General features: G+C 43.0%; 1 protein-coding gene across 1 annotated transcript in view; it reads left to right on the top strand.

The window, feature by feature from the left end:
* Nucleotides 1-22,553, top strand: part of apoltp (apolipoprotein lipid transfer particle homolog) — a 43,849-nt gene that overhangs the window by 17,222 nt on the left and 4,074 nt on the right. Inside the window, exons 35-70 of the mRNA XM_085440412.1 lie at nucleotides 183-299; nucleotides 399-491; nucleotides 633-847; nucleotides 984-1,177; nucleotides 1,266-1,520; nucleotides 1,616-1,845; nucleotides 1,996-2,160; nucleotides 3,143-3,220; nucleotides 5,239-5,607; nucleotides 5,956-6,309; nucleotides 6,461-6,796; nucleotides 6,871-7,002; nucleotides 7,089-7,241; nucleotides 7,538-7,654; nucleotides 7,749-7,922; nucleotides 8,043-8,247; nucleotides 8,569-8,723; nucleotides 8,815-8,927; nucleotides 9,034-9,115; nucleotides 9,295-9,432; nucleotides 9,797-9,959; nucleotides 10,101-10,216; nucleotides 10,432-10,578; nucleotides 11,079-11,192; nucleotides 11,367-11,483; nucleotides 11,572-11,730; nucleotides 12,000-12,161; nucleotides 12,616-12,778; nucleotides 12,867-13,054; nucleotides 13,142-13,234; nucleotides 13,349-13,553; nucleotides 13,924-14,111; nucleotides 17,294-17,391; nucleotides 17,688-17,872; nucleotides 22,084-22,283; nucleotides 22,357-22,525. Of these exons, the coding sequence (XP_085296538.1) occupies nucleotides 183-299; nucleotides 399-491; nucleotides 633-847; nucleotides 984-1,177; nucleotides 1,266-1,520; nucleotides 1,616-1,845; nucleotides 1,996-2,160; nucleotides 3,143-3,220; nucleotides 5,239-5,607; nucleotides 5,956-6,309; nucleotides 6,461-6,796; nucleotides 6,871-7,002; nucleotides 7,089-7,241; nucleotides 7,538-7,654; nucleotides 7,749-7,922; nucleotides 8,043-8,247; nucleotides 8,569-8,723; nucleotides 8,815-8,927; nucleotides 9,034-9,115; nucleotides 9,295-9,432; nucleotides 9,797-9,959; nucleotides 10,101-10,216; nucleotides 10,432-10,578; nucleotides 11,079-11,192; nucleotides 11,367-11,483; nucleotides 11,572-11,730; nucleotides 12,000-12,161; nucleotides 12,616-12,778; nucleotides 12,867-13,054; nucleotides 13,142-13,234; nucleotides 13,349-13,553; nucleotides 13,924-14,111; nucleotides 17,294-17,391; nucleotides 17,688-17,872; nucleotides 22,084-22,283; nucleotides 22,357-22,525 (6,142 nt within the window). The remainder of the gene's footprint in view (nucleotides 1-182; nucleotides 300-398; nucleotides 492-632; nucleotides 848-983; nucleotides 1,178-1,265; nucleotides 1,521-1,615; nucleotides 1,846-1,995; nucleotides 2,161-3,142; nucleotides 3,221-5,238; nucleotides 5,608-5,955; nucleotides 6,310-6,460; nucleotides 6,797-6,870; nucleotides 7,003-7,088; nucleotides 7,242-7,537; nucleotides 7,655-7,748; nucleotides 7,923-8,042; nucleotides 8,248-8,568; nucleotides 8,724-8,814; nucleotides 8,928-9,033; nucleotides 9,116-9,294; nucleotides 9,433-9,796; nucleotides 9,960-10,100; nucleotides 10,217-10,431; nucleotides 10,579-11,078; nucleotides 11,193-11,366; nucleotides 11,484-11,571; nucleotides 11,731-11,999; nucleotides 12,162-12,615; nucleotides 12,779-12,866; nucleotides 13,055-13,141; nucleotides 13,235-13,348; nucleotides 13,554-13,923; nucleotides 14,112-17,293; nucleotides 17,392-17,687; nucleotides 17,873-22,083; nucleotides 22,284-22,356; nucleotides 22,526-22,553) is intronic.

Below are 22,553 nucleotides of genomic sequence, written 5' to 3' on the forward strand. Positions count from 1 at the left end.
CTTCGCTCTATCCTCAGAAAAGTGTTTAGGTTAAAGAGCCGCGTTTATGTGCATGATGCACTGGATGGTGACCGCAGTCAGCAGTGCAGTAAATGATGTACGTCTGCTGCTGACAGTGAACGGTGTGGTTTACAGTAACGAGGCCAAAGTTATGACCGGTTAATCTGTTATTGCTTTTACAGCTGCAGCTCCCCTCCTCTGCTTTAATAGAGGGAGATGTACTTTGGACCCCAAAAAGCAACAATGACTTTGATTACCAGGCCAAAGGGAAACTAAGAATAGAGCGGCAAGAGTGCCAGGTGAGTAAAGCAAACACCTTGTGCATTTGATGAGCCGACATTTTTTAATTAATTTCTGGTTTCTAAGGCTTTCGTGTTTGTTTTTGAAATTCCTGTCAGCTTTCTGTGCAGCTGAATGGAACATCAGGCAGAGTTGGTCTGTATTCATCTCTTCGTCATCCCTTCAAATCAAAGATTCCCAAAACATTGGAGGTGGGCTGATTTGCATTATTTTTCCTTTAGCGTTCTAAAAATACACATGTTAAGATCTTGCAAAAAATTCAGGTTATGTGAAACATTTTCATTTTGGGGTATTAGTTCAGTCGATGTACTGTTTGACCTGTCAATATGAAGGCGTCTGCAGACATGTCCATGGTGACTGGCAAAGGGAGCAGCTCGGTGCATGTGAGGGCTGACGGGAAGGACAAGCTGAAGCTGAATGCGGACATGTCCCACTACATGCAGACGGGAGACAGAGCTGTAGGGCTGAGGCTGAACTTATCCCAGAGCCTGCTACCTACAGCCACGGATCTACATGTAAACATAGCAGGGAACGTGTCCTCAGACAGGTTTGTCTGTTATGTTATTTTAAAAAAGCCTTTAGTCTAGTCCTCAGTCACACAGTAACTAACTCTAAAAAAACCTGCTTTCTCTTATGGACCTTTGACCTCTTTTCCATGATCATCTTCCTCCTGTCTCCTCCAGTGTCTTTCTACGTGGCTCCTTCACACAGGGAATGCAGGCTCTGCTGGCCCAGCTCAAGGGGTCTTTAAAACACTCACAGGGGATCCAGATGGCTGTGACAGGGGACTTGAGGCACACGGTGACCAGCCTAGATTTCTTGCCTCCAGTCCTCGGGTTGGATGGAGCATTGGGGCAGTCTGACAGTTTAATCGAAGGTAGACCATAACTTGTGTCCTTTACTTTAAACTTGCCTTTGCCTGTAAAGCGTCACAAATGACGTGTAATGCATGCGTGTTGTTGCAGGACAGCTGAGAGTTAGATTGATGGAGACAGTGTACAGTGTGGAGCTGCGACACCAGCGAGATCCCGGAGCAGCTTTGGAAGGAGACGATGAAGAAGGGATGATGGAAAAGAGGTCCCACAGGACCCACGACTGGCTGTGTGTTTGGTCCGGGGAGGAGCATTTGTGTGTGAATGCAAGCCATCAGCAGGGGAATCAAGGCACAGGAGAGGTCTACACACGACTTTCTCACTCTTTCCATGTGCTGAGAGCCACAGGTGATCATTGCAATAGCCAAAGAATACATACGCAGCACTTTCTACACATGTATATATGTCCCTGTCTGTGAGTTTCCCTTGTCTTCTGAGTACAGGTGTACCTCCTAACAGTAGTCTTGAGGCTAAATGGGCCCAGGAAGGTGATGGATTATCAGTCCTGGGAGAGCTGCAGGTTGGACTTGAACGTCTTAGAGCGGAGTTTCATGGAGGCAGGACAGACCACACCAACCCCCAGTGGGTATTCTCCTCTAGGCTGCAGCACCAAGTCGAAGCCCTGCTTAAAAGAGGCCTGACACCCTCCTTTGAGGCTAAAGCGCATTACCAGGTGCAGGACTGTCCTTTATTTTTTAATTCTTGCCAAGAGCATAAAGTAGTCGGGAAGCAATTGCATTAATAAGTTCTCTTTCTCAGGATATACGGTGTATAGCTGTAGGCTGCTTTCCTTTATTCTTATATTTATTTTTCTCTCTCTTAGTCAGAAACAGAAGGACTGGACACAGGCTTGGTCCTTTACATGGAAGATGTGAGAGTTGCTGACATCCTTTTAAAAGTTGGATCAATAAATACAACACCTATTTTGGTAGTGTCTCTATGGCAACAGATGATGCTGCTCCAAGGACTCGTACCCACTTCCTTACAGGTATATTTATTTAACACCGTTTACACATGTACACTCACAGAATCGGGCTATCACTGTAAAAGGAAAACTGTGATTACTTCTTTGTACCTACCCATGATCTTTAAATATGTGAGCATCCAAAAGGTCGATGATCTATGAATCTATATTCAGAGAAAGATTACAGATACAATCATTTAAATTAATCTCAAAATGGATAAATGCAAAAAGGACACAGATATGGATCTGTGATCTTCACTTACATTGTTAGTTCTCTAAGATAAACAGGACCAGCTATCTGTCCATTTTCTTAACAGCTTGTCCGTGTTAGAGTAATGAAGGTGTTGGGGTGGAGCACATGCCTGATGGGTCACCGGGCCATTACAGGTTACTATAAAGAGAGAGACAGTCACAGCTAAGCCAAGTTTAGACTCACCGATTAACCCGACATGCAAATCTCCCGCTAAACGCTGCACCTCCGCTCGCTGTGTGACAACAGCACTTCTCCAGAAGCTTTTGAACCCATTAGTTCTTATTTGTTCCATGAATGAAAAAAGGTACAGTAAAACAAATCTTTGACGTGCCAGCAGACAGTTTTTGTTTCCACAGGAAAGAGCCAGACTGGCTGTCTGTAGCCCTTGTGCTGAGCTGCGCAGATGCTAGATGTATCTTTATGTGTGGAAGGATGAAAGATTGAAGGATTTTCTAGCCTCACTCTCAAAAACAAAGAGTGATTTTTTTTTTTTAATCAAATGGCAAATATTGTTGTATACAAGGCAAAAGTTTATTCTGTTACAACTAAGAGCACTCAGTGATCATTAGTGTCTTAAAAAACACAGAAATGCTGTTCAACACTAAACATATGTGTTCCATAACAAGGGCTCAGATTATTATGTTATGGCACTGCAATATTTTTATGTGGCTGGTCTAAAGTTCAGTGATTCCTCTTCCATCTCCTCCTTGAAACAAAAAACAAACTTTGCCAACGGGGGTTTTGTTTTCACAGATGAACTGCACAGGGGACGTCACCACAGACAGGCTCTCCGCTCACTGCTATGGAAATGTGGCAGACAGCCCGGTGGAGGTACGAGCCTTTCGCTCCTATAGACCACACAACAGGCTCTGCTATGGCCTCTCGCTTGCTCACTTAAGGCTTAGTGCTCATGCTAAAGCCTGTTACAGTTCCAGTGGCCGAAAGGAGCTCAGAGCTAACCTCACTCATTCTTCTGTGCTCTTACTTACATATTTGGGGGTTCCCACCACATCTGGTGTTAGGTTCCTCCTCCGGCCTGGCCCTGAGAGGTGGGTCCTGGGGATGGGGATAGTGGTCAGTCTGTGGAGAGCAGATTTGAATGTGGGACTGAGGTTGGAGAGACCTGGGCAGTATTGCTGGCACGGGCTTCTTGAGTATGGAACCCACAGTGCTACTCAAAAGGCTAGAGTGACAGGACGGATGAGCCTAGAAAGGTGGTGCCACATCTTGGGAGATGTTCGTGTAGTATGGGACTCTCTGAGATCCAGTCTAGTCGTGTCCCTTCGATGCACGGGGGTGGGGCGGCTGGTCTGGAGGCAGGTTAAAAGCATAGAGGGGGGTAGATCGCATAAAGCCTCTTTAACTGTGCATGCACAGGGAGGAAAAGATGGACTCAGAGGATCTCTGAGCCTTCAAAACCAGCATGACTTCCTCCAAGGCCTCTTGTCTGTATCCCTAAAGAACCATAAAGCTGAGCTGGGTTGGAGACTCCAGCACCAATGGGCCTACCTTGGAACAATCATCCCAAACAGATTGGACTGTCATGGCTCAGGTGAGCTTCTTGATACCTCCCTTGCTGGAAGCGCTCGAATCTCTGTCAACACCCGCTCTGCACAGATGAGGATCACTGCTGCCTGGGAGCCCTTCACCTCTTTCAGAGCTGTACTTCAGCAAAACCTGCTAGCTACTGCTCGTGTACCACAGGAGCTCACTGTTAGCATGGCGACCTCAGCAAGGCAAGCCCAGTTTGAGGTGGAAAGTGACGTGTGCTCCATGCTTCTCCTGACCAGTCAACACAGAGGGGGAACGAGCAGGAGGAGAGGGTGGATGCTTTTTGCCCGAGAGCGATGTGTCTTACTAAAGGTTAGAGAGGAAACAAGGAGCAGTTGAAGGAAACTTGTTTCCCACCTGAAGGAAAGCAAAAGAAACATCTTCACTTTGGAGATGACTCTTTGTTTTCCACTGCAGTGTGAGCTGCATTGAAAACACCAACAATGAATAAAAAAGCTCAGTGGCTTCAATGAATGGTAACTTTCTAAGGACTGGTCACTCACAGGGCAACATAAAGCTTTAGCTGTGAAAGTTAAATCTACCCCCATAAAATATGTTGCAGATATTTATAGTCCTCTTGGGATCTATTTTTGATTTGATCAATTTAACCTTTCCTCTAATGCTACCATCAACTGAAAAATAAAATGTAAAATTAGAGAAAAGGTGTATCCATGGGTACAATCATAGAGCAGTATATCCTGTGTATCCATTTAAAAAAACTGAAATTCCTATAGAATATAGTAAATTAAAAAAAAGACTTTTCTGTCATTTAATTTTGTAATCATTACTTAATTACATTTGGTGTGTCATGAATAGCCACTGGGAAGGCCTTATCAGCAATGATACGGATGTAAAACTTATAAAAACACAGTTAAAAGTCTGAATATCTGCCTTCCTTCACATTTTCCAAAGCTGTCCAGTGTGGCGGGATTGGAGTATTTGCCAGGCCGATTCTGGCCCCTCCGTCTTATGTTTGACACCCGTGGTCTAATCCTCTAGATATGACGTCCACCCTTCAATTAAACTCTGAGAGGCTTGCTGTACTTACACTGGGCTAATGAAATCCAGCAGATATCTGCCTTTTAGCTGAAATATTAAACCACCTAATCAAAACTTTGATGCAGCAAAGTATTTGCTCTTCTCAGTTCTGTGTCCATTTGAATATATTTAGGCTACATTGTTGGACTGAGATTTTAGGACTTTGCATACACCTCCTTGTATAATTCACATTTTTTTGTTATTAAATATTTGAACTGAAGGATTTCTATAAATGTAATCTTTTATTCCCTCCTCTGTAGGCTCTCCTGCCTCCACAGACCTCATTCAACGTCTCCATCACTCAGTCTGGCTGTTCCACAGATCTCAGCACTGTCCTGCAGGCTGAAGGAGCACAGAAAGGCAGTCTAAACCTGTCTCTAACTTGTGATCCTCAGCTTAGTCTCCGGGCATCTGTACAGCACTCAATTGAGCCAATAAAGAAGCTGCAATTTCCTACCCACGGAGAGCTATACCTAAACGTCTCAACTGCCCTTCTGCCTGGTGTGGAGGTCGGCCTGGAGGTCGGACGTTGTTTCTTTAGGGGTAACGTAGGGAAAGTCAAGGCTTCACAGACAGAGACTGAGCAGACTTCTTACACTGTTAATGTGAGCAGCTTCTGTCCTCTGCAGGTGAGTAAATCTGTCAGTTGTGTTTAATACAGCTCGTGGAAACCTAAACCAATATGTTGAAGTTGTTGAATCTCGCTGTCACCTTGTGGTGATACATACATACATGTTTCTTTCATCACAGTTAGAAGAACTGGAATTTCCTCTGTAACTCACTCATGTTTATGTTAATGTAGTCTCCATTGAAATACAGTTTCCAGCCCATTAGAAGATCAAACGCGAGCTTGTCATAGCAGCAGAGCAGAACAACTCCACTGATACAGCTACAAGCTTGTAAAGCTATAAAAACATTTTGAAGGGTATTCGTCTCTCAGAAGTAATGATTATGCTCCACCTGTGTTTGTGCCTTAGGGAATGAAACTCCCTGTGTCCCTGGCTCTGCGGGGCTTCCTCAAGGTTATTCCTTGCCAGCTGACTCTGTCCGCCTCTGTGAAGGCGGATAATCAGAACCTCTCTCTAGACATGAGCCAGTCCTGCAGGAGTCCAAACCTCTCTGGGGCCCTTACTCACTCCTTTCTCTGGCTGAGTGGTCAGGGTCTACCACAGATCATTTCTATGGATGCTAGTGCTCCTGAAGGCCCTGAACAGCCTGGAAGTCTCTTCATCAAAGTTGGGACGTGTCACATTAGAGCCACTCAAGTTGTGGAAACCAGAGGACGAACAGAGTGGCTACTGGCTCTGGAGTCTATGTGCCCTCTGTTACAGGTTGGATCTTTTGAATGATTAATAAATCATTTTTGGATTTTGAAAGCTGCATGAATTGCTTGTTTTAGATTTTTCTATCAATACAGTCAAAGACATATTAGAGAAAAAAGGAGTTTGACTGTTGCTCACAATGATTTTTTATTCATTAAAGGCTAATATAAATGGGTCAGTACAGCAGGATCCTCGGGGTATCTGGACACTCATGCTGGGCACTGATATGGAGGGCAGAAGGGGTTTTCTGAGGCTTAATGCAAGGGCCTGGCCAGAGCTCAGTGTGGATGGTGAACTCAGCCATGACCTTCCTGCTCTCAGAGATGTGCCTAGAAACAGCAGACTGAGACTAAGCACCAGGTCAGGAAAACTACGATTTGACGCCGAAGCCCTCGTTCAGATGGAGGAGTGTGCCGTCACAGCCAGTGGAGCTGTGATGTCCCAGCTGGGCCTGCAGGGGTCGCTGATGTATCACAACAACTGTACAATGATTCAGGTACATACTTAATGATGCACATAGAAAAGTATTACTCATCAGATCTTTAATTACTTCCTGTTTGTTTTTTATAGGAGTTAGGCAGTCCAGACAGGATGCAGGCCTCTGGGTCCCTGGTTGTGTCCTCAACATCTGCTGAATCCCAGCTCTCAATGGCGATCGACAACGCCAGGTTGCAAACTTTAGTGTTGATCAATAAAACCAAGGTGTGGGAATATGTCATAGAAATTCAGGAAGTCTCAGAAAGTTCATGGGACATAAAGATGTCTAATTACTTTTTCTTATGTTGAAGGACGAAAATGAAGCGACTCTTAATCTAAACCACTCTGTGCCCCTGTTGAAGAAGCTGGGTCTCCCGCTAAACGCTGCAGTGACAATGAATTCTGGGAGTCACAGGAATGGTTCACACTTTTACACATTCAACACCAGTGCAGGAAATCAAATGGTGAGTCCAGAATGAACGCACAAAAACTGTTATTCAGGTGAAATCAAGGACAGCCATAGTGGCTCAAAGCTGCCAAAGACCCAACATATAGATTAATATACCTTTACTCGAAACATAAATAATATAAAACATATATATGGAGACAAAAACAACAGATTAAAGAAAATCAGAGAGCTCAGATGTTTATCTGTGTGTGGTGCTCAGGTGTTAGTGGAAGACAAATGATGAATTAAAATGTGGTATTTCTTTGAATTTTTATAAAAAGTGTTGCTGTTCACATTCTGAATTCTCTGCAGGTAAGTCATGCTGTGTCTGTGGCAAAGACGTCTGACACAGTGAGAGTAAACAGTCATTTTAGACACACAGTGAATTGTCTGAAGAAGCTGGGAGTCTCCGTCAACAACAGCATCCAGGTAGGAGACTAAAAAGGATACATGACCGTATATCACGGCACCTGATTTAACCGAGATGAGCGTGCACTAAACCCTGGATGGTGACTGTGTCCAGGTGGAGTTTGGTTCTGCTGAGGGGAAAGGCATGAGCTTACAGTCCCAGTTTGGTGGTCAGCTGGCAGGACTGAGGCTTAAGATGAAAAATGTTCCCATGACCAAAGAAATAAGAGGAACCATGTGGCACAGCTGGTCATGGCTACACGACAGAGGCCTGCCATCTAATATAGAGGTACCTACCTAATGGTTCTACATACAGACACAATGTTAACCAGAATCAGAACATCCTATTAATTCATGAGATGAATGACAAAAACAAGTTGCTTTCTTCTTTTACTTTCTTCTCTGCTAGGGTCTTTGCTCCATCCAAGGAACCTTCTCTCAGCATCGGTCCAGGGCTCAGCTCACTGTGGAGGGACACAAGCTGCTCACATCTGGCTTGAATTTCAGTGGCACCAATGGACATTTGTCTGTTCTCCTCTCCTACTCTCCTCCAGCTTCCAATCAAACAAGAACTCAATGCCATCTGGACGCCGTCCTCACTGCTCAGTTCAAAGGTCAGACAAAAAGTCGGGTTTAACGTTGTTCTTTTACTTTAGTCATCTATTTTATTTTAATCTTCATCCGAGTTTCATAATTTCATGCACTTCTTGCTTCGTATTTTCCCCGTTTGGCTGCTGACCGCTTTTGTCTTAAATCCTATCCATGAAGTGCAATACTGCACAGTGACCAGCAGATGTCAATCTTTTACTTCATAAATTGTTTTATGGCCGTACCTCCTCTCCTGCAGGAGCAAAAAGATGCTTTGGCTAAATGTTATTCTCATGAAGGTGTGAGGACTCAACCCTGAGGCAGTGATGCTCTGATATCCTCCGCAGGTCCTCTGAGGAGCGCCTTATTAGACATTCGAAGCCAGGATTGGAGGGTCAGAGCGGTGGGGGATGTTGGTGGTTGGGGCACACATGGAGGAACTAAGGAGGCCAGAATCACACTGAAACAGACAGTACAGGGACAAGCCACTCCTGCTTTTCAGGTAAGGTCAGCACGCACCTTTAATCCCAACATCTTCGTTCTTCTGTGCTCGCAGTCTACTCTCATATTGTTATCGCTGAATGTTGTTGCAGGTGGAGGCCTGGGGAAGACTTACTGAGTCACAGCTGAGGTGCTCCATGGCTGTAAACCCTGAACTCAGCACCTCACTTGCACTCATTGTCCAGGGACACCATGTCCCTCATAGGTACTGTTAATACACATCAGTCACTCACTAATTAAAAAAAATTATTGTAAGTTGTCTTTGTGCACATTGTGCACACACTGAAAGTGATAGATGTCCTTTTGTTTAGCAAGGACCTGATGGTGAAGGTGGTCCAGAATATCCCCACAATGCTGGTCTACCTGCCTTCTCAGATCAATGTCCGAACGCAGGCGAGTTTTTCAGTTCTCAGAGGAGCTCCTTTTGCATTTAACTGGAGCTCAAATAGACACACACTCTGCAAAACACAATCTGTGCATCACTGTCCAAATCCTCTGTCAAATTACAAATGCACTGCTTTTGTTTGGCTATCCTTTTGATGCAGCACCTTCTTCTCTCTTTCCGCCTCCAGTTGAACCACTCTCAGTCCACTGTGGTGGGATTGGTGGAGGTGATGTCAGGCAGGAGGAAGCTGTGGGCTGTTGGAGAGCTGGCAGCGATAGAGAGCGGATACAGGCAACTTCTAGAGGTCAAAAACTCGTACCCACAGGTATTTCTGAGCTTAAATGCCTCTTCACTAGGAATACAGTGTGTGCACAAGTTTACTTAAGAGTTTTATCAAGTCACTGGTTACAGACACTTTTCACTGGCAGTGATGGATGGTTGTGCTAGAGGGTTATCATATATTTGCGTCCTATTGTTTATAGACAATAATAATAAAAATAATAATGCAATGGCCTCTACGTTATCAGTGGATGCATTTCGCCTGATTTTGGGAACCATTAAAAAATAAAACTAATGAAAAAATTGACTTTCTGGGTCAGAATCTGAATGTTGTTTCAGTCCACACCCTCAACATGAACCCTCATGTGGAACATGAATGTTCCACATCCTAAATATGATTTGTTGTGTAGTTGAAGCCACTCCCCAGGACTGCTGCAGTGAGGACAGTGTACGAGGCTCGGAAATGGAGCTACCAAGTTCAGCAAGCTGCTGTGTGGGGAAGCCAGGAGTTCAGCTTGTCTGGTCTGTACTCTGCTCCACCAGCACTGGAGATGGGAAACCAGACAATCAGGGGTAACATTTAGTTTTTCAGCAATGCTTGATCTTCGTTGTTTTATCTGCAAAGGCCACGTTAGAACTTAAAGGGGAAAAAGTAAAAGATAAATCATGAAGCTAACTTAAGATGCTGAGTCTTTCTCTCGTCCCTGATGTTAGTTCAGATCACCTGCATCCCCCGTTTGACTAATTTGGATGTGAAGCTGGAGCGTTCGCTAAATGCAGGACTGGATAGTGTTTTGCTGGACTGGATGAGGCATGGACAACTGGAGCAGGTCAGACTGTACAAGCTGTGTCATTACGCGAAAAACGAAATTAAAACAACGTTGATTTCTCTCTGCTATTAGCTTTCCTTCCTCTTTAAACTCTAAAACTGTAACATAACCAAATGGAAATGTGTATGAAATGTATATGGTTATGACAGTAAAACATAGATCATTCAGGCATTAATAAACTGGATTTCTTTTCTGCATTATGGGGTCGTCTAAAGGTCAGAGTTCTGAGCTCGTGGAGTCGCTCGGAGGACATAAATACAACCAAACTGGAGCTGAAACATCCATTCACCTCTGCGCTCAGACACCTGTCGCTGCACACACTGACGCAAAGCTCACGCAGAGACCGACGCAGCAGCCACCAGGTACAACCGGAGCTTCACACAGTTGTCTTATATTTCGTCTGCGATATTGATTTCAATTCAATTTATTTTTATTTAGATAGCGCTGAATAACATAAAAAGTCACCTCAAGGTGCTTTATAGTTTAAGGTAAAGACCCCACAATAATAGAGCGAAACCCCCATCATACAACCCCCTATGAGCAAATAATTGGCAACAGTGGGAAGAAAAAACTCCTTTTTAACAAAAACCTCCAGTAGAACCAGGGTGAAGGAGGGGCAGCAAACTGCTGCGACCAGTTAGGAGTGAGGGGAGAAAGACGGGACAGAAAACAAACTGTGGAAGAGAATCAGAGGTCAATAAAATGACGGATAAACACAGACAGAATTGCAGTTACCCCTTCAGACTACAGATAAAAGATTTTTACCTAAAGTACTAATAAATGCCAATAAATGTATAAAAACTAACAATGATAGGGGTATAATGTTTGTGTGTGTGTGTGGGGGGGGGTTATCTGTATACAGGCCCATTTGTCATGGGACGGTGTGGTCCCTGTCAACGTTTCTCTCAGCCTGAACAAACAGTGGCAAACCAACTCCAGCAGGGGGCAGGCATGCGCTCTGTTTACAGCCCAACAGGTTGGTAAATACTCCGCAAACCTCTCATGAGTCACCAGTCATGTGTGCAGAATAGTCAGGAAGTTTGTGCAGCATCAACTTACTTAATGTGTGTGTGTGTGTGTGTGTGTGTGTGTGTGTGTGTGTGTGTGTGTGTGTGTGTGTGTGTGTGTGTGTGTGTGTGTACGTGCACAGATGGCCGTGTCATCTGTAAAAGGATGTGTCTCAATGGCACATGAGGGGAACTCATTTTTCCAAAATGCAGAATTAAGATGGGACAGCAGGAGCCTGAAGCAAGGCATAAAGTACCAGGTAGTCAGTTTTATGCGCTGAAAGACGTTGACCTTATATGATAAAAGATCAATAAGAACATCTGTTTATGTTTTCTTGATGTTTCCAGAAAGCTCACCGGGGAATGCACAGCCTTCAGGTTAACGTTGGCCTGGACAGAGTCTCTCCAGTTCCCTGTCCCTCACACACACTACTGGCCAAAGTTCAAACCAACCTCAGGGACCGCTTAGAGCACATTGTGCTGCTGGGCCTCTGTCCTCTACAGCCTGTGAGTCCACACATCAGTTCTCACTGCTTTCTTTCTTTCCTCTTCATATTTGGAGACATTATAAATTGTTAAGAATAAGACTTGATGCGGCGATACTGCCGCACCTCATCACTTCTTGTGTTAAACTGGCCGTCTTTGGTCTCGTCGGGTCAAACAGTTTTGTGTTGAGCACTATATATATTCTTTGTTTCCCTTGAATGACCTGCAGAGTTTTTCACTTTCCTCATCTCCTTTCTTGAGCTCTTGTTAATTATCTCTTTGCCTCTCAGACTCTGTCGTGGTCAGGATCCCACAGAGTGAACTCAGGCAAGGAGCTGCTTTACACTCAGTCCCAGCTGGCAGTGACAGGGCGACCGTACCACTGCAGCTTCACCCTCGCCCTTACCAACTCCTCCACTCTTCACGGGACCAACATGTCTCTGTTCTCTGAGGTAAACAACTACAAGGACTTGGTGGGAAATTTAAAATAGTTCAAGTATTGTTAATTTCAACAAAGTTGGAAATTAAAAATACTTTTGTAAAATTGTTGCTGAATACATGACACGATTCACCTGCAGGACCTTTACAGCCCACTCTTGATATTTAATATTGTGAGAAATGGGCTTTTGTGCATATTTCTTTGAGAAGGCAAGAAAGGGCAAGTTGCTACACACACGCATACCGATTTCACTAAGCAAAATTTTGTATTACGACTGCTAAATTTGTACAAAAAAAGAAACGTGTTTCTTCTGTGGAGTTTGGAATCACTTCCTGCAGTCACTGCTGGTTCCTAACAGGGATTCCAGGAAATGATCGAAACATAGTGAGATATTCGACTAGCCTTCTTTTTGTAAGTCGGGGTCCTACTAATTCTAAACATGCCTACATTTGTTTCACGCTTTACAGTCTAGGATGGGTAATTGTAGTGTGGAAGTGAGGGGAAGTGCCCTGTCTCAAATCAAGGGGTCAGGTCTCCAGGTACAGGCCAGACTGGACGGCAGAGAGAAGATCTGGCTGAACGGTACAGTCGAGGGACGATGCCTGCAGACTACAGCCGGTCATATGAATGGTAAATGCAGAAGAACCTTAGCCATGCATTAATGCCAAAATATATCAAAATGAAATCAAATAAAATGAAATTGTCTCTGGCTGTGCAGGTCTAGGCCTCAGTGAGGATCTCACTGTAGCGGTATGTGTGGGTGTAAACCACAGTTTGACGCTAGATGTGCAGAAAAGAAGCGGCAGTGGCACATCCGAAACTCTGGGCAGAGTGTTTCTGGGAACAGCCAATCAGACGCTAATGCTGAGAGCAAGTGGCTGTTTGGAGAGTCTGACTGCAGCAGAGGTGTCGCTAATGGCATGAACACATCCCAGTGTTTGCTTTCATGTGAATGGCCTTTTTAAAAATTGGTTGTTTTCATTCGGTTCACAGCAACGGGCGGACTATTTGAGCTCTCAGATACAGATTAAACTTACGGAGAGAATCAGGGCTTTGCAGCGTCTCCTCGTAGACTTTAGAAGACAGGTAACCACACACACACACACACACACACACACACACTGGAATTCTTAATGTAATAACAGGAGCTTTCTTGGATTTAACTGCTGTGCTGTTTCTGTTAATCCCCCACCACTCCAGTCCAGAGACAGTCAGCTGCTGCAGGAGTTGAGCGCTCTGCCTCTCCATGTTTCACAGCAAGCAGAGGCTCTGCTGGGGAAGAAAGAAAAAGGCGTGCTGGCTCTGTGGCAGAGGAGCCCGCTGCGTCACTTCTTGACCGACAGCCTGCCACGGTTTCTGAATCTGCTGCAGCACGCCTCGCTGCTGGGTCAGCAGGAACTTAGGAGTGAGTGCGGAAAGACAGAAAGCTAACCAGAGCTTCAGGAATGATGCATTCCAGTTGTGTGTTCATGATTAATTTAGTTCTGGTGAATAAAGAGATGGCCTTTAGTTTTTGAGCGATTGCTGTGCCGTCACCAATTGAATTTCCTTAAGGAACTCCAAACATAAACTAATCTTCTCTCCCTTAACTTATTTACCGGAAGGAAGCATGAAAAGCATCTCTTCTGTCTCTCAAGGCATTATTTAGAAAATTTCTCTTCATCGATGTTCACATCTCTTTTTGTGGTCCCTCACAGTTTCCTGTGAGAGGTTCTGAAATATGTATGCTCATGTGAAACTGAAAACGTGTACCTCCATCCCTCGTTCGGCCTCAGGGCCGCTTACCACTCTGGCAGGTGTGTACCAGGATGTGAAGGGCCAGAGGCTGGAGGCGATGTGGAGGGAGGCTGTTCTGCAGTGGAATGACAAGCTGGTGGAGGTCCATCCTGCTCTGCTGGAGAACCCTCAGCTCAGACTGCTGTCAGAGGCCGGTGTCACCACGCTCAGCATCGCCCTGGATGTGGTGAGAAACTGCACTCTGGTGCCTTTTTAAATGTGCTCGATGTGGTCTTTGACTGGGTTAGACAAACTAAAAACCTTATCAAGGCTGTTGATAAGTGTCTGCCTTCAAATTAGATCAGACAGTTAGTTCCATAAGTTTTTGGACAGTGACAAATTAATTGTCCGCAATTGTAGATTTTGCTTCTGTGCACCACGACAGTGGATTTTAAACCAAACGATTGAAGTGCAGATTTTAGGTTTTTAAGGGGTTTAACGAAAGCATTCACTGTATAGGAGTTACAGCTATTTTTATACTACAGGTTTTCATTTTCAGAAGTTCCAAATTAATTGGACAAAACGAATATGATTTCAAATATAAAGATAGTTTTTAATATTTGGATATTCATCCTTCATACTGCCTGAGGTCTACAACCCATGGACATCATCAAATGTCGTGTTTCCTCCTCCCAAAATGCTCTGGCGGGCCTTTACTGCAGTTGCTGTTTGTTTGTTGGTCTCTGTGCATTCAGTTTGTATTTAAGAACTGAAAAGCAAACATTGAAGCATTGAGGTGAGTTGCCTGATTTGGCCACTGAAGAATATCTGAGCAGAGAGTGTAGCCCTGCACTATTCATCATTCATTTATCCTGTTTCTTCCATCAGCAGTCACATCATCAATAAACACCAGCGATCCATATCCACTGGCTACGGCGGTGTTTCTCTATCCATATGCTTCACATCATTAACTGTTTCTCTCCTTCTCCAGACTTTTCTCTTCACATCATTCTGGTACAAATTAAGCTTGGTTTCAACTATCAATTTTCTTTTATTTTTCCCATAAGTTGCCAGCTCACTTAGACATTTTCTGGCTGAAAACCCAAAGTCTGATCTGGCCTTCCCGTTCTTGAGTTTGTGTTGAGTGTAACCCCGCCGCATGATTCATGTGTCAGGTGTCTCTTGTTTGAAGGCTTTGACAATGATACATCTGCCTCCTCCACAGTTTTCTTGAATTGCTGTGATGGTTTTCCCGAGCCAAAAAAAGAATTCTGCAATCATCCACTTTAGTTGTCGTCTGCGGTCTCTCAGACCGTTTGGTGTCCAGTGCATTCCTTCTTTTAAAAAATGGACCAGATTTCATATTTGGCTATTCCCAAAGTCTTTTTTTCTCTTTGACAGGTTGATTTTGGGTTTTTGCTCTAATGATGGCCTGAATTATATCACTTTGAGCCTAATATTGAGAGTTCCAGTAAAAAAAATACCAAATGTAAGTTCAACACTTGGATTCTTCAACCATCCATCTTCTTCCACTTATCCAACTCAGAATCATGGCAGGGCTGGAGTCTATCCCAGCTGTCACAGGGTGAGATGGGAAGTACATACTGGACAGGCTGCAAGTCTGTTATAGGGCTCGTACAGAGAGAAAGACAGCCATTTATGCCTACAGACAGTTTAGAATCACAGATTAACCTGGCATGCATGTGAACTGTGGGAGGAAGCTGGAATATTTGGAGAAAAACCACACAAGCATACGGAGATCATACAAACTACAAAAAAAGGTCCCAGCCAGTCAGAGGATTTGAACCCAGAAGCCTCTTGCTTTGAGGTACCAGTACTAACCACTGCACCGCTGTGCCACCCTCACTTGGTATCAGCTCCAGATACCCTGTCTTTGTTTGTCATGGGATCATAACGGAGCAGGCCTCACCTGGCCTTGAAACCGCCTGCCTGTCAAATGCCCAATTGGATTTGAGCCTTGAAATATTGGGGATAATGTATGAAACACGATGTAATTCCTAAACACTTGATGCAGCACTTTTGCTAAACACCCTGAATTAAATGTCTGAGTGAAAGTTTGCACTTCAATCACATCTTGATTGTTCGGTTTAGAATACACTTACATAAAACTCTGACTAAATACTTTCTCACCAAAATAAAATATGGTGAGAAATTTGTTAAATGCATATACACATATATGTACATATACATATACATATATATATGTATATATATGTATATGTATATGTACATGCATTTGTTAAATGCATATACACATATATGTACATATACATACATATATATATATATATATATACATATATATAGATAGATAGATATATAGATATATATACATATACATATATATGTACATATACATATATATATATATAGATATATCTATATATATATATATATATATATAGAGAGATAGATAGATAGATAGATAGATAGATAGATAGATAGATAGATAGATAGATAGATAGATAGATAGATAGATAGATAGATAGATAGATAGATAGATAGATAGATAGATAATATGTTATAAAACAGCAAAGTCATTTATATTGGCAAAGTGAGATACGGAAAACATCTGCGTAGTGTCCAGTCTGCTGGGATTCTTCTTCCCTCGCTCCCGTGTGGAAAAAGACAGCTTGTAGTGATGAGTTGTTTATGCTTTAGGCTGGCCCATATCACATTTTTATCCTACTACATAATGTTTATTTGATTCATACTTATTTCTTAGAATGTTTTCACATCATAATAAAAGAGAAAGGGCATAATTTCATACATACATTATTAGTATGAAACATCCCAGCTGGCAGTGACAGGGCGACCGTACCACTGCAGCTTCACCCTCGCCCTTACCAACTCCTCCACTCTTCACGGGACCAACATGTCTCTGTTCTCTGAGGTAAACAACTACAAGGACTTGGTGGGAAATTTAAAATAGTTCAAGTATTGTTAATTTCAACAAAGTTGGAAATTAAAAATACTTTTGTAAAATTGTTGCTGAATACATGACACGATTCACCTGCAGGACCTTTACAGCCCACTCTTGATATTTAATATTGTGGAAAAAGACAGCTTGTAGTGATGAGTTGTTTATGCTTTAGGCTGGCCCATATCACATTTTTATCCTACTACATAATGTTTATTTGATTCATACTTATTTCTTAGAATGTTTTCACATCATAATAAAAGAGAAAGGGCATAATTTCATACATACATTATTAGTATGAAACATAGCAGCTGTATATGTAAAACATAGAGAGGGATAGATTGTTTTGATGTACAACAGTTGCTCAAGTGTCACGATCTCTTACACCCACTCTTCCTCCTGTGCTTTTCACATTGTTCCCATCCATTGTTTCAGCCTTTGCTAAAAGACCTATTTGAACCTGATGAATGTGTCAATGTGTCAATCAGGCAGGCCAGCATGCCTACCACTGGATTGAGACCAGGCTGGCGATGGCTCTGTCTGGAGTCAGAAAACGGCTTGCATCAGTCTACAAATTCTTCCCCAGGTACTACACATATCAGAGTTAAGACAGCTATATCACTGTTTTGTTTTGGGGGGTTTTGTTTTTGAAAATGGTCAGTTTATTTGGGTTCACTGCAGGTACAAACTACACGTTGAATTATAGTCACCGAAATGCTCTCGAAGCTATGTGCACCTAGATGTTCGTAGCTAAAGCTGGACCTGTTTAAACTTAAACAATAACTCGATCAAGAAGTTTAAAGATCAAGTTTTGATCCAGAGTACAACTGATGGATAAAAATGATTCCAGTTGGATTTTTTTCCCTTTGTTTTTCCTTTCAGTGAATGTTCAGTGATTGTGTCGGTGCCGCTGCCACAGCTGCCCCGGTCAAGGACGGCCAACGCTGGGCTGATGGAGATCCTCCTGGAGGAGTGGATCCTGAGACCTCTGCTGACCCTCGCCGCTGTCAGACCCACTGCCGAACTCTACCGCCTCAAAAGGAAGATCATGGACAGCCCCTTCACACGTAAGGCACCGTTTTAATTACTCCGTTTTACACGTTTATGACAGTGCTGTTGATCAATTTTACTGAGACTGCATTGACACAAAGTGTCGAGGTGTCATAAACGCTGATGTTTATTACGGGTGTACAAGTCGTGCTGTTCTCTTTTTTTCCTTTTTTTTTCTTGGATCTTTTGTGATTTCCTGGATATTTTTCTTTGCTTAGATGACTTTTGGAAGGCACACTACTTCTGGAAAAGTTCACTCAGTTTTTAACCTTCTCCATTTGTACTTCATGAGTCCCAGAACCTCAAAAAGAACTTGTCACTGTTCCCAGGCTGGTGTATTTCAACTGTACTCTTCTTCTGTCTTTTCTCAGATCTCGTTTGAAATGTTTTATGTGAGGATTTAACTGACAGGTCTGGCAGAGCGAGCCTCAGTATCTGCATGGAAACCAGCTGTAGCAATACCAGCCTGGTAATTGTTGCAAATAGGACCTCAGGAGGTGCTTTTTAGGCACGCTCAGTTGGTATTCGATAACCTCTTCACTTCAGTCCATATAAATATTATTTAAAAGTCAGTAAAGTGTGCTGTAGGGTGAGAAACAATACCCAGGACAGACTGAATGGGGAAAAGTGAGCATTTATTTTGATTGATGAAGTCTAAAGGACACAGAAATCCAGAGGCAAAAGGGAAGCACAATCCAGAGCTGTCAGAGAACGCACTGGGAGACTAAACAGATGCTCAAAAACTGCAGAGAAAGGCAGAGCTGGAGTACTCATACATGAGGTAAACAAGGGGGGGTGGACAGGCGAGGGTAACGAGATACAGATGAAACCAATAAGGACACAAATGACTAACAAAATAAAACAGGAAGTAACTAACAAGTGCAGAGGTTAGACCATGGATACATGCAGCAGCTTTACACACAGTGAAAGACCAGGATAAACTAATAAAGAGGGAATCGAATTGTAAACAATAAAAAAACAAAGAAAACTGAATAATCAACAAAAATCTAAAGATCAAAGAACTAAAACCTCTGTGTCAGCACGCAGGACCATAACTGTTAGCTTTGTTTTGTATTATCTTAGATTATTAGATTAAACATCATAGAGGGGTTTTTGTTTTGTTTTGTTCATATTTAATACATCATTCAAAACACTTTAGGTCATGGCTGGAACACATCTGCAACAAATAACACAAGATACCTGATCTAACCAACATAACACTTCTAAGTAAATCAGTACTGGAGGCACTTGTCTAAAAACAAATAATGACTTGTACGTTGTAAACATGTAGTAATGAGCATGGAGTAACTAAATATGGAGTTAGACCAGCTATGAGTGGAGGCGTAGGTAAAAAGGGCACTGCATGTCAACATGAAGTATTTATTATTATTATTATTTCAGCTTCACATTCCTTCCCTTTAGTTTCCATGATGAACGGAACAAATAACATATTTCTGATGACTTCACGCGACTGTTAGCGTGTACACGTGTGCCTTCGGGTGTGTTTTGTCTTTTTGAGCTTATGTTTTGCATTGTCAGGACTTTGTGTGTCGCTCAATGCTGCAGCCAGACTCCTAACGCACTCTAGCGAGCGAGCTCACATCACCCCTACTTTACTCTGTTTTTATTGGCTGCCAGTGGAGTTTAGAATTTCTTTTAAAATTCTCACAGTCGTGTAGGAAGCTAAACGGACACACTCCAGATTACTTCGTGTTAAACACAGTGCTGCTCGCTGTTTTCACTAATATGCTAGTTGGCTCATACAAGACTGAAGACGACGGGGGGTCAGAGCCTTTCGTCCTGCGGCACCGAGGCTCTGGAACAGTTTAACACTCCAGCTCAGTTTAACTGATTAACAGTTCAAAACATTTCTTTTAATCAGGCCTTCTGGTGACATCCTTTTCTTATTCATGTCTTTATTTATGTTTATTGTTTTAATATGATTTTCTTTTTACATTAATCGTGATTTAAGTGTTGTTAACAGCACGTTGAACTTTTACGTGGCAACGCGGCTCGCTACTGGATGTAGAATGAGATGAGGAATATTTGAGAAGATGTGGCTCCCATAAGACTGAGGGTGAATGTGGGACAGAGATTTTTTTAAGCATTACAAACATCCAGGCGCAATGATACAAACGCAGCAATTTTCTCTAGCTTAGAAATGTTCCCTGAATGAAAGAAACGGGAGCATGAGATAGATTTTATATGTGAGTCAAGTTAAAAAAAAATAAGACAAAATAATACAAAAAGACACCGATCATAAAATGGTTTAGATTTTTGATTTAATAACCCTGTAAAACAGTGAGTCCACCAGACCTGCCAACATCGCATCATCATCATCATCATCATCATCAACTTTATTTATAAAGCACTTTAAAACAACCACAGCTGACACAAAGTGCTGTACATTGGAACTGTAAAATAAAATTACATGAGATATAAATAAAAAACAAATAAAAGAAGAGTGAAATCATTAATTAAATAACTACTGCATTAAAAAAGAAACTAAGTCTCACTGAGGTTAAAAGCCAAGGAATAAAAGTGGGTTTTAAGACGCGATTTAAAAGTGGACAGTGAAGGGGCCTCTCTAACATGCATGGGCAAATTATTCCATAATTTTGGAGCCACAATAGAGAAGGCCCTGTCCCCTCTGAGCTTCCTCCTGGATCTCGGTACCTCCAGGAGCAGCTGGTCAGCTGACCTGAGAGACCGACAGGGTATGTGGGGATGAAGAAGCTCAGAGAGGTAAGGCGGGGCAAGACTGTGTAGGCATTTAAAAACAAACATAAGAATTTTAAAATTTACTCTAAAAGACACAGGCAGCCAGTGCAGAGAGGCCAGCACAGGGGTTATATGCTCTCTTTTTCGAGTTCCTGTTAGGAGTCGTGCAGCCGCATTTTGAACCAGCTGCAGACGTGAGAGCAATGACTGACTGACCCCCACATAAAGTGAGTTACAGTAGTCCAGGCGGGAAGAAATAAAAGCATGGATCACTGTTTCAAGGTGCTGCCTCGAAAGAAAAGATTTTAGTCTTGCCAGTCGCCTTAAATGATAAAAACTGGACTTCACCACTGCTCTGATTTGGTTGTCCAATTTAAAATCACTGTCCAACTTAAAACCAAGGTCAGTAACAACAGATTTAAAATAGACTTCCAGGGATCCTAAAACAACAGAGGAGGACTCACAGGGACCACTGGGTCCAAACACCAACACTTCTGTTTCCTTTTTATTAAAATTTAAAAAGTTTCGAGCCAACCAAGCTTTAATGTCATCTAGACATGTCAAGAGAGGTTTTATGGAGATGGCATCCTTGCGTTTTAGTGTCAAATAAATTTGGCAGTCATCGGCATAACAGTGAAATGAGATCCCATGCCTTCTAAGGATAGAACCCAGAGGCAGTAGATACAGAGAAAAGAGCAGTGGCCCTAAAATTGAGCCCTGTGGGACACCACATGACAGAGAAGCAGAAGACGATTCGTAACCGAGAAGGCTGACAGAGAAAGTTCTATCTGACAAATAAGACCTAAACCAATTGAGTGCAGTGCCACCAATACCCACTACATCATGTAATCGAGAAATTAAAATATTGTGGTCTACTGTGTCAAAGGCAGCAGTTAGGTCAAGCAAGACAAGAACAACATGGTTACCAGAATCACATGCCAGAAGGATGTCATTAAAAACCCTTAGTAATGCAGATTCTGTGCTGTGAAGGGTTTTAAAACCTGACTGAAAAACCTCAAAGATTCCATTTTCATCTAGAAAATCTTTCAGTTGACTAAAAACAATTTTCTCTAAAACCTTGGAGACTAAAGGCAGCTTGGAAATAGGCCTATAGTTCGCTAAAACTGTGTGATCAAGGCCAGGTTTCTTAAGCAGTGGCTGTACTACTGCATGTTTGAAATTTGCAGGAACCACACCAGAAGACAGACTGCTGTTAATAATGTCAAGGACATACTGTTGTATACTAGGAAAAATTTCTTTAAAGAATTGTGGAGGGACAGGATCCCGTGGGGAACCTGTGGGCTTAATATGGCGAACCACATCCTCTAAAGAGGAGAGCGTCACAAGCTCAAACTGAGTGAAAACAGCAGCGCAAGGGACAGAGACAGAGGGGTCAGAGTCAGGAGCTGTGATAAGAGCCCTGATGGTGACAACCTTTTCAATAAAAAAGTAACACCACATGAGGGTTCAATGAATTCTTCGTTTTTCCCTTCTTATCTCGCCAAAGACCAAGCTCTGTTGGTGGCAGATCAGTTCGTAGTGACGTTTGACGGTCACTTGTATGAGCTGCCAGGTTCGTGTCCACTGCTCCTGGCCCGAGACGTCGGCCGCGATCCGTCGTTCACGCTGCTGCTCGGCACAGACACGCAGAACCTCCTCCTGATACAAATGAATAACCACACCATCAGCGTTCAGCGCAACGGGCAGGTATGTGTTACTCTCGACGAATAAAGAGCGTTCAGGCCATGAGGAATAAGACGAGTAAATGCTTGTGTCACAGGTGAGGACCGACTGCAGCGGCGCCGTCAGCCACACGTTTCTCACTGATGATGGAGTGACAGTCAGGAAAGCATCAAACGTGGTGCAGGTGTCCAGTCAGCGTGGGATGTTTGTGTCATGTGACCTGTCGCTTGAATTGTGCAGCTTCACTCTGGATGGATGGTTACATGGTGGGAAAGATTCAGCATGGCCCGTTAT

Source organism: Copadichromis virginalis, linkage group LG18 (assembly GCF_057382275.1).
Source record: "Copadichromis virginalis isolate Kocher_CV1m ecotype Utaka linkage group LG18, C_Virginalis_male_GT1.1, whole genome shotgun sequence".
NCBI classification, from domain to species: Eukaryota; Metazoa; Chordata; class Actinopteri; order Cichliformes; family Cichlidae; genus Copadichromis; species Copadichromis virginalis.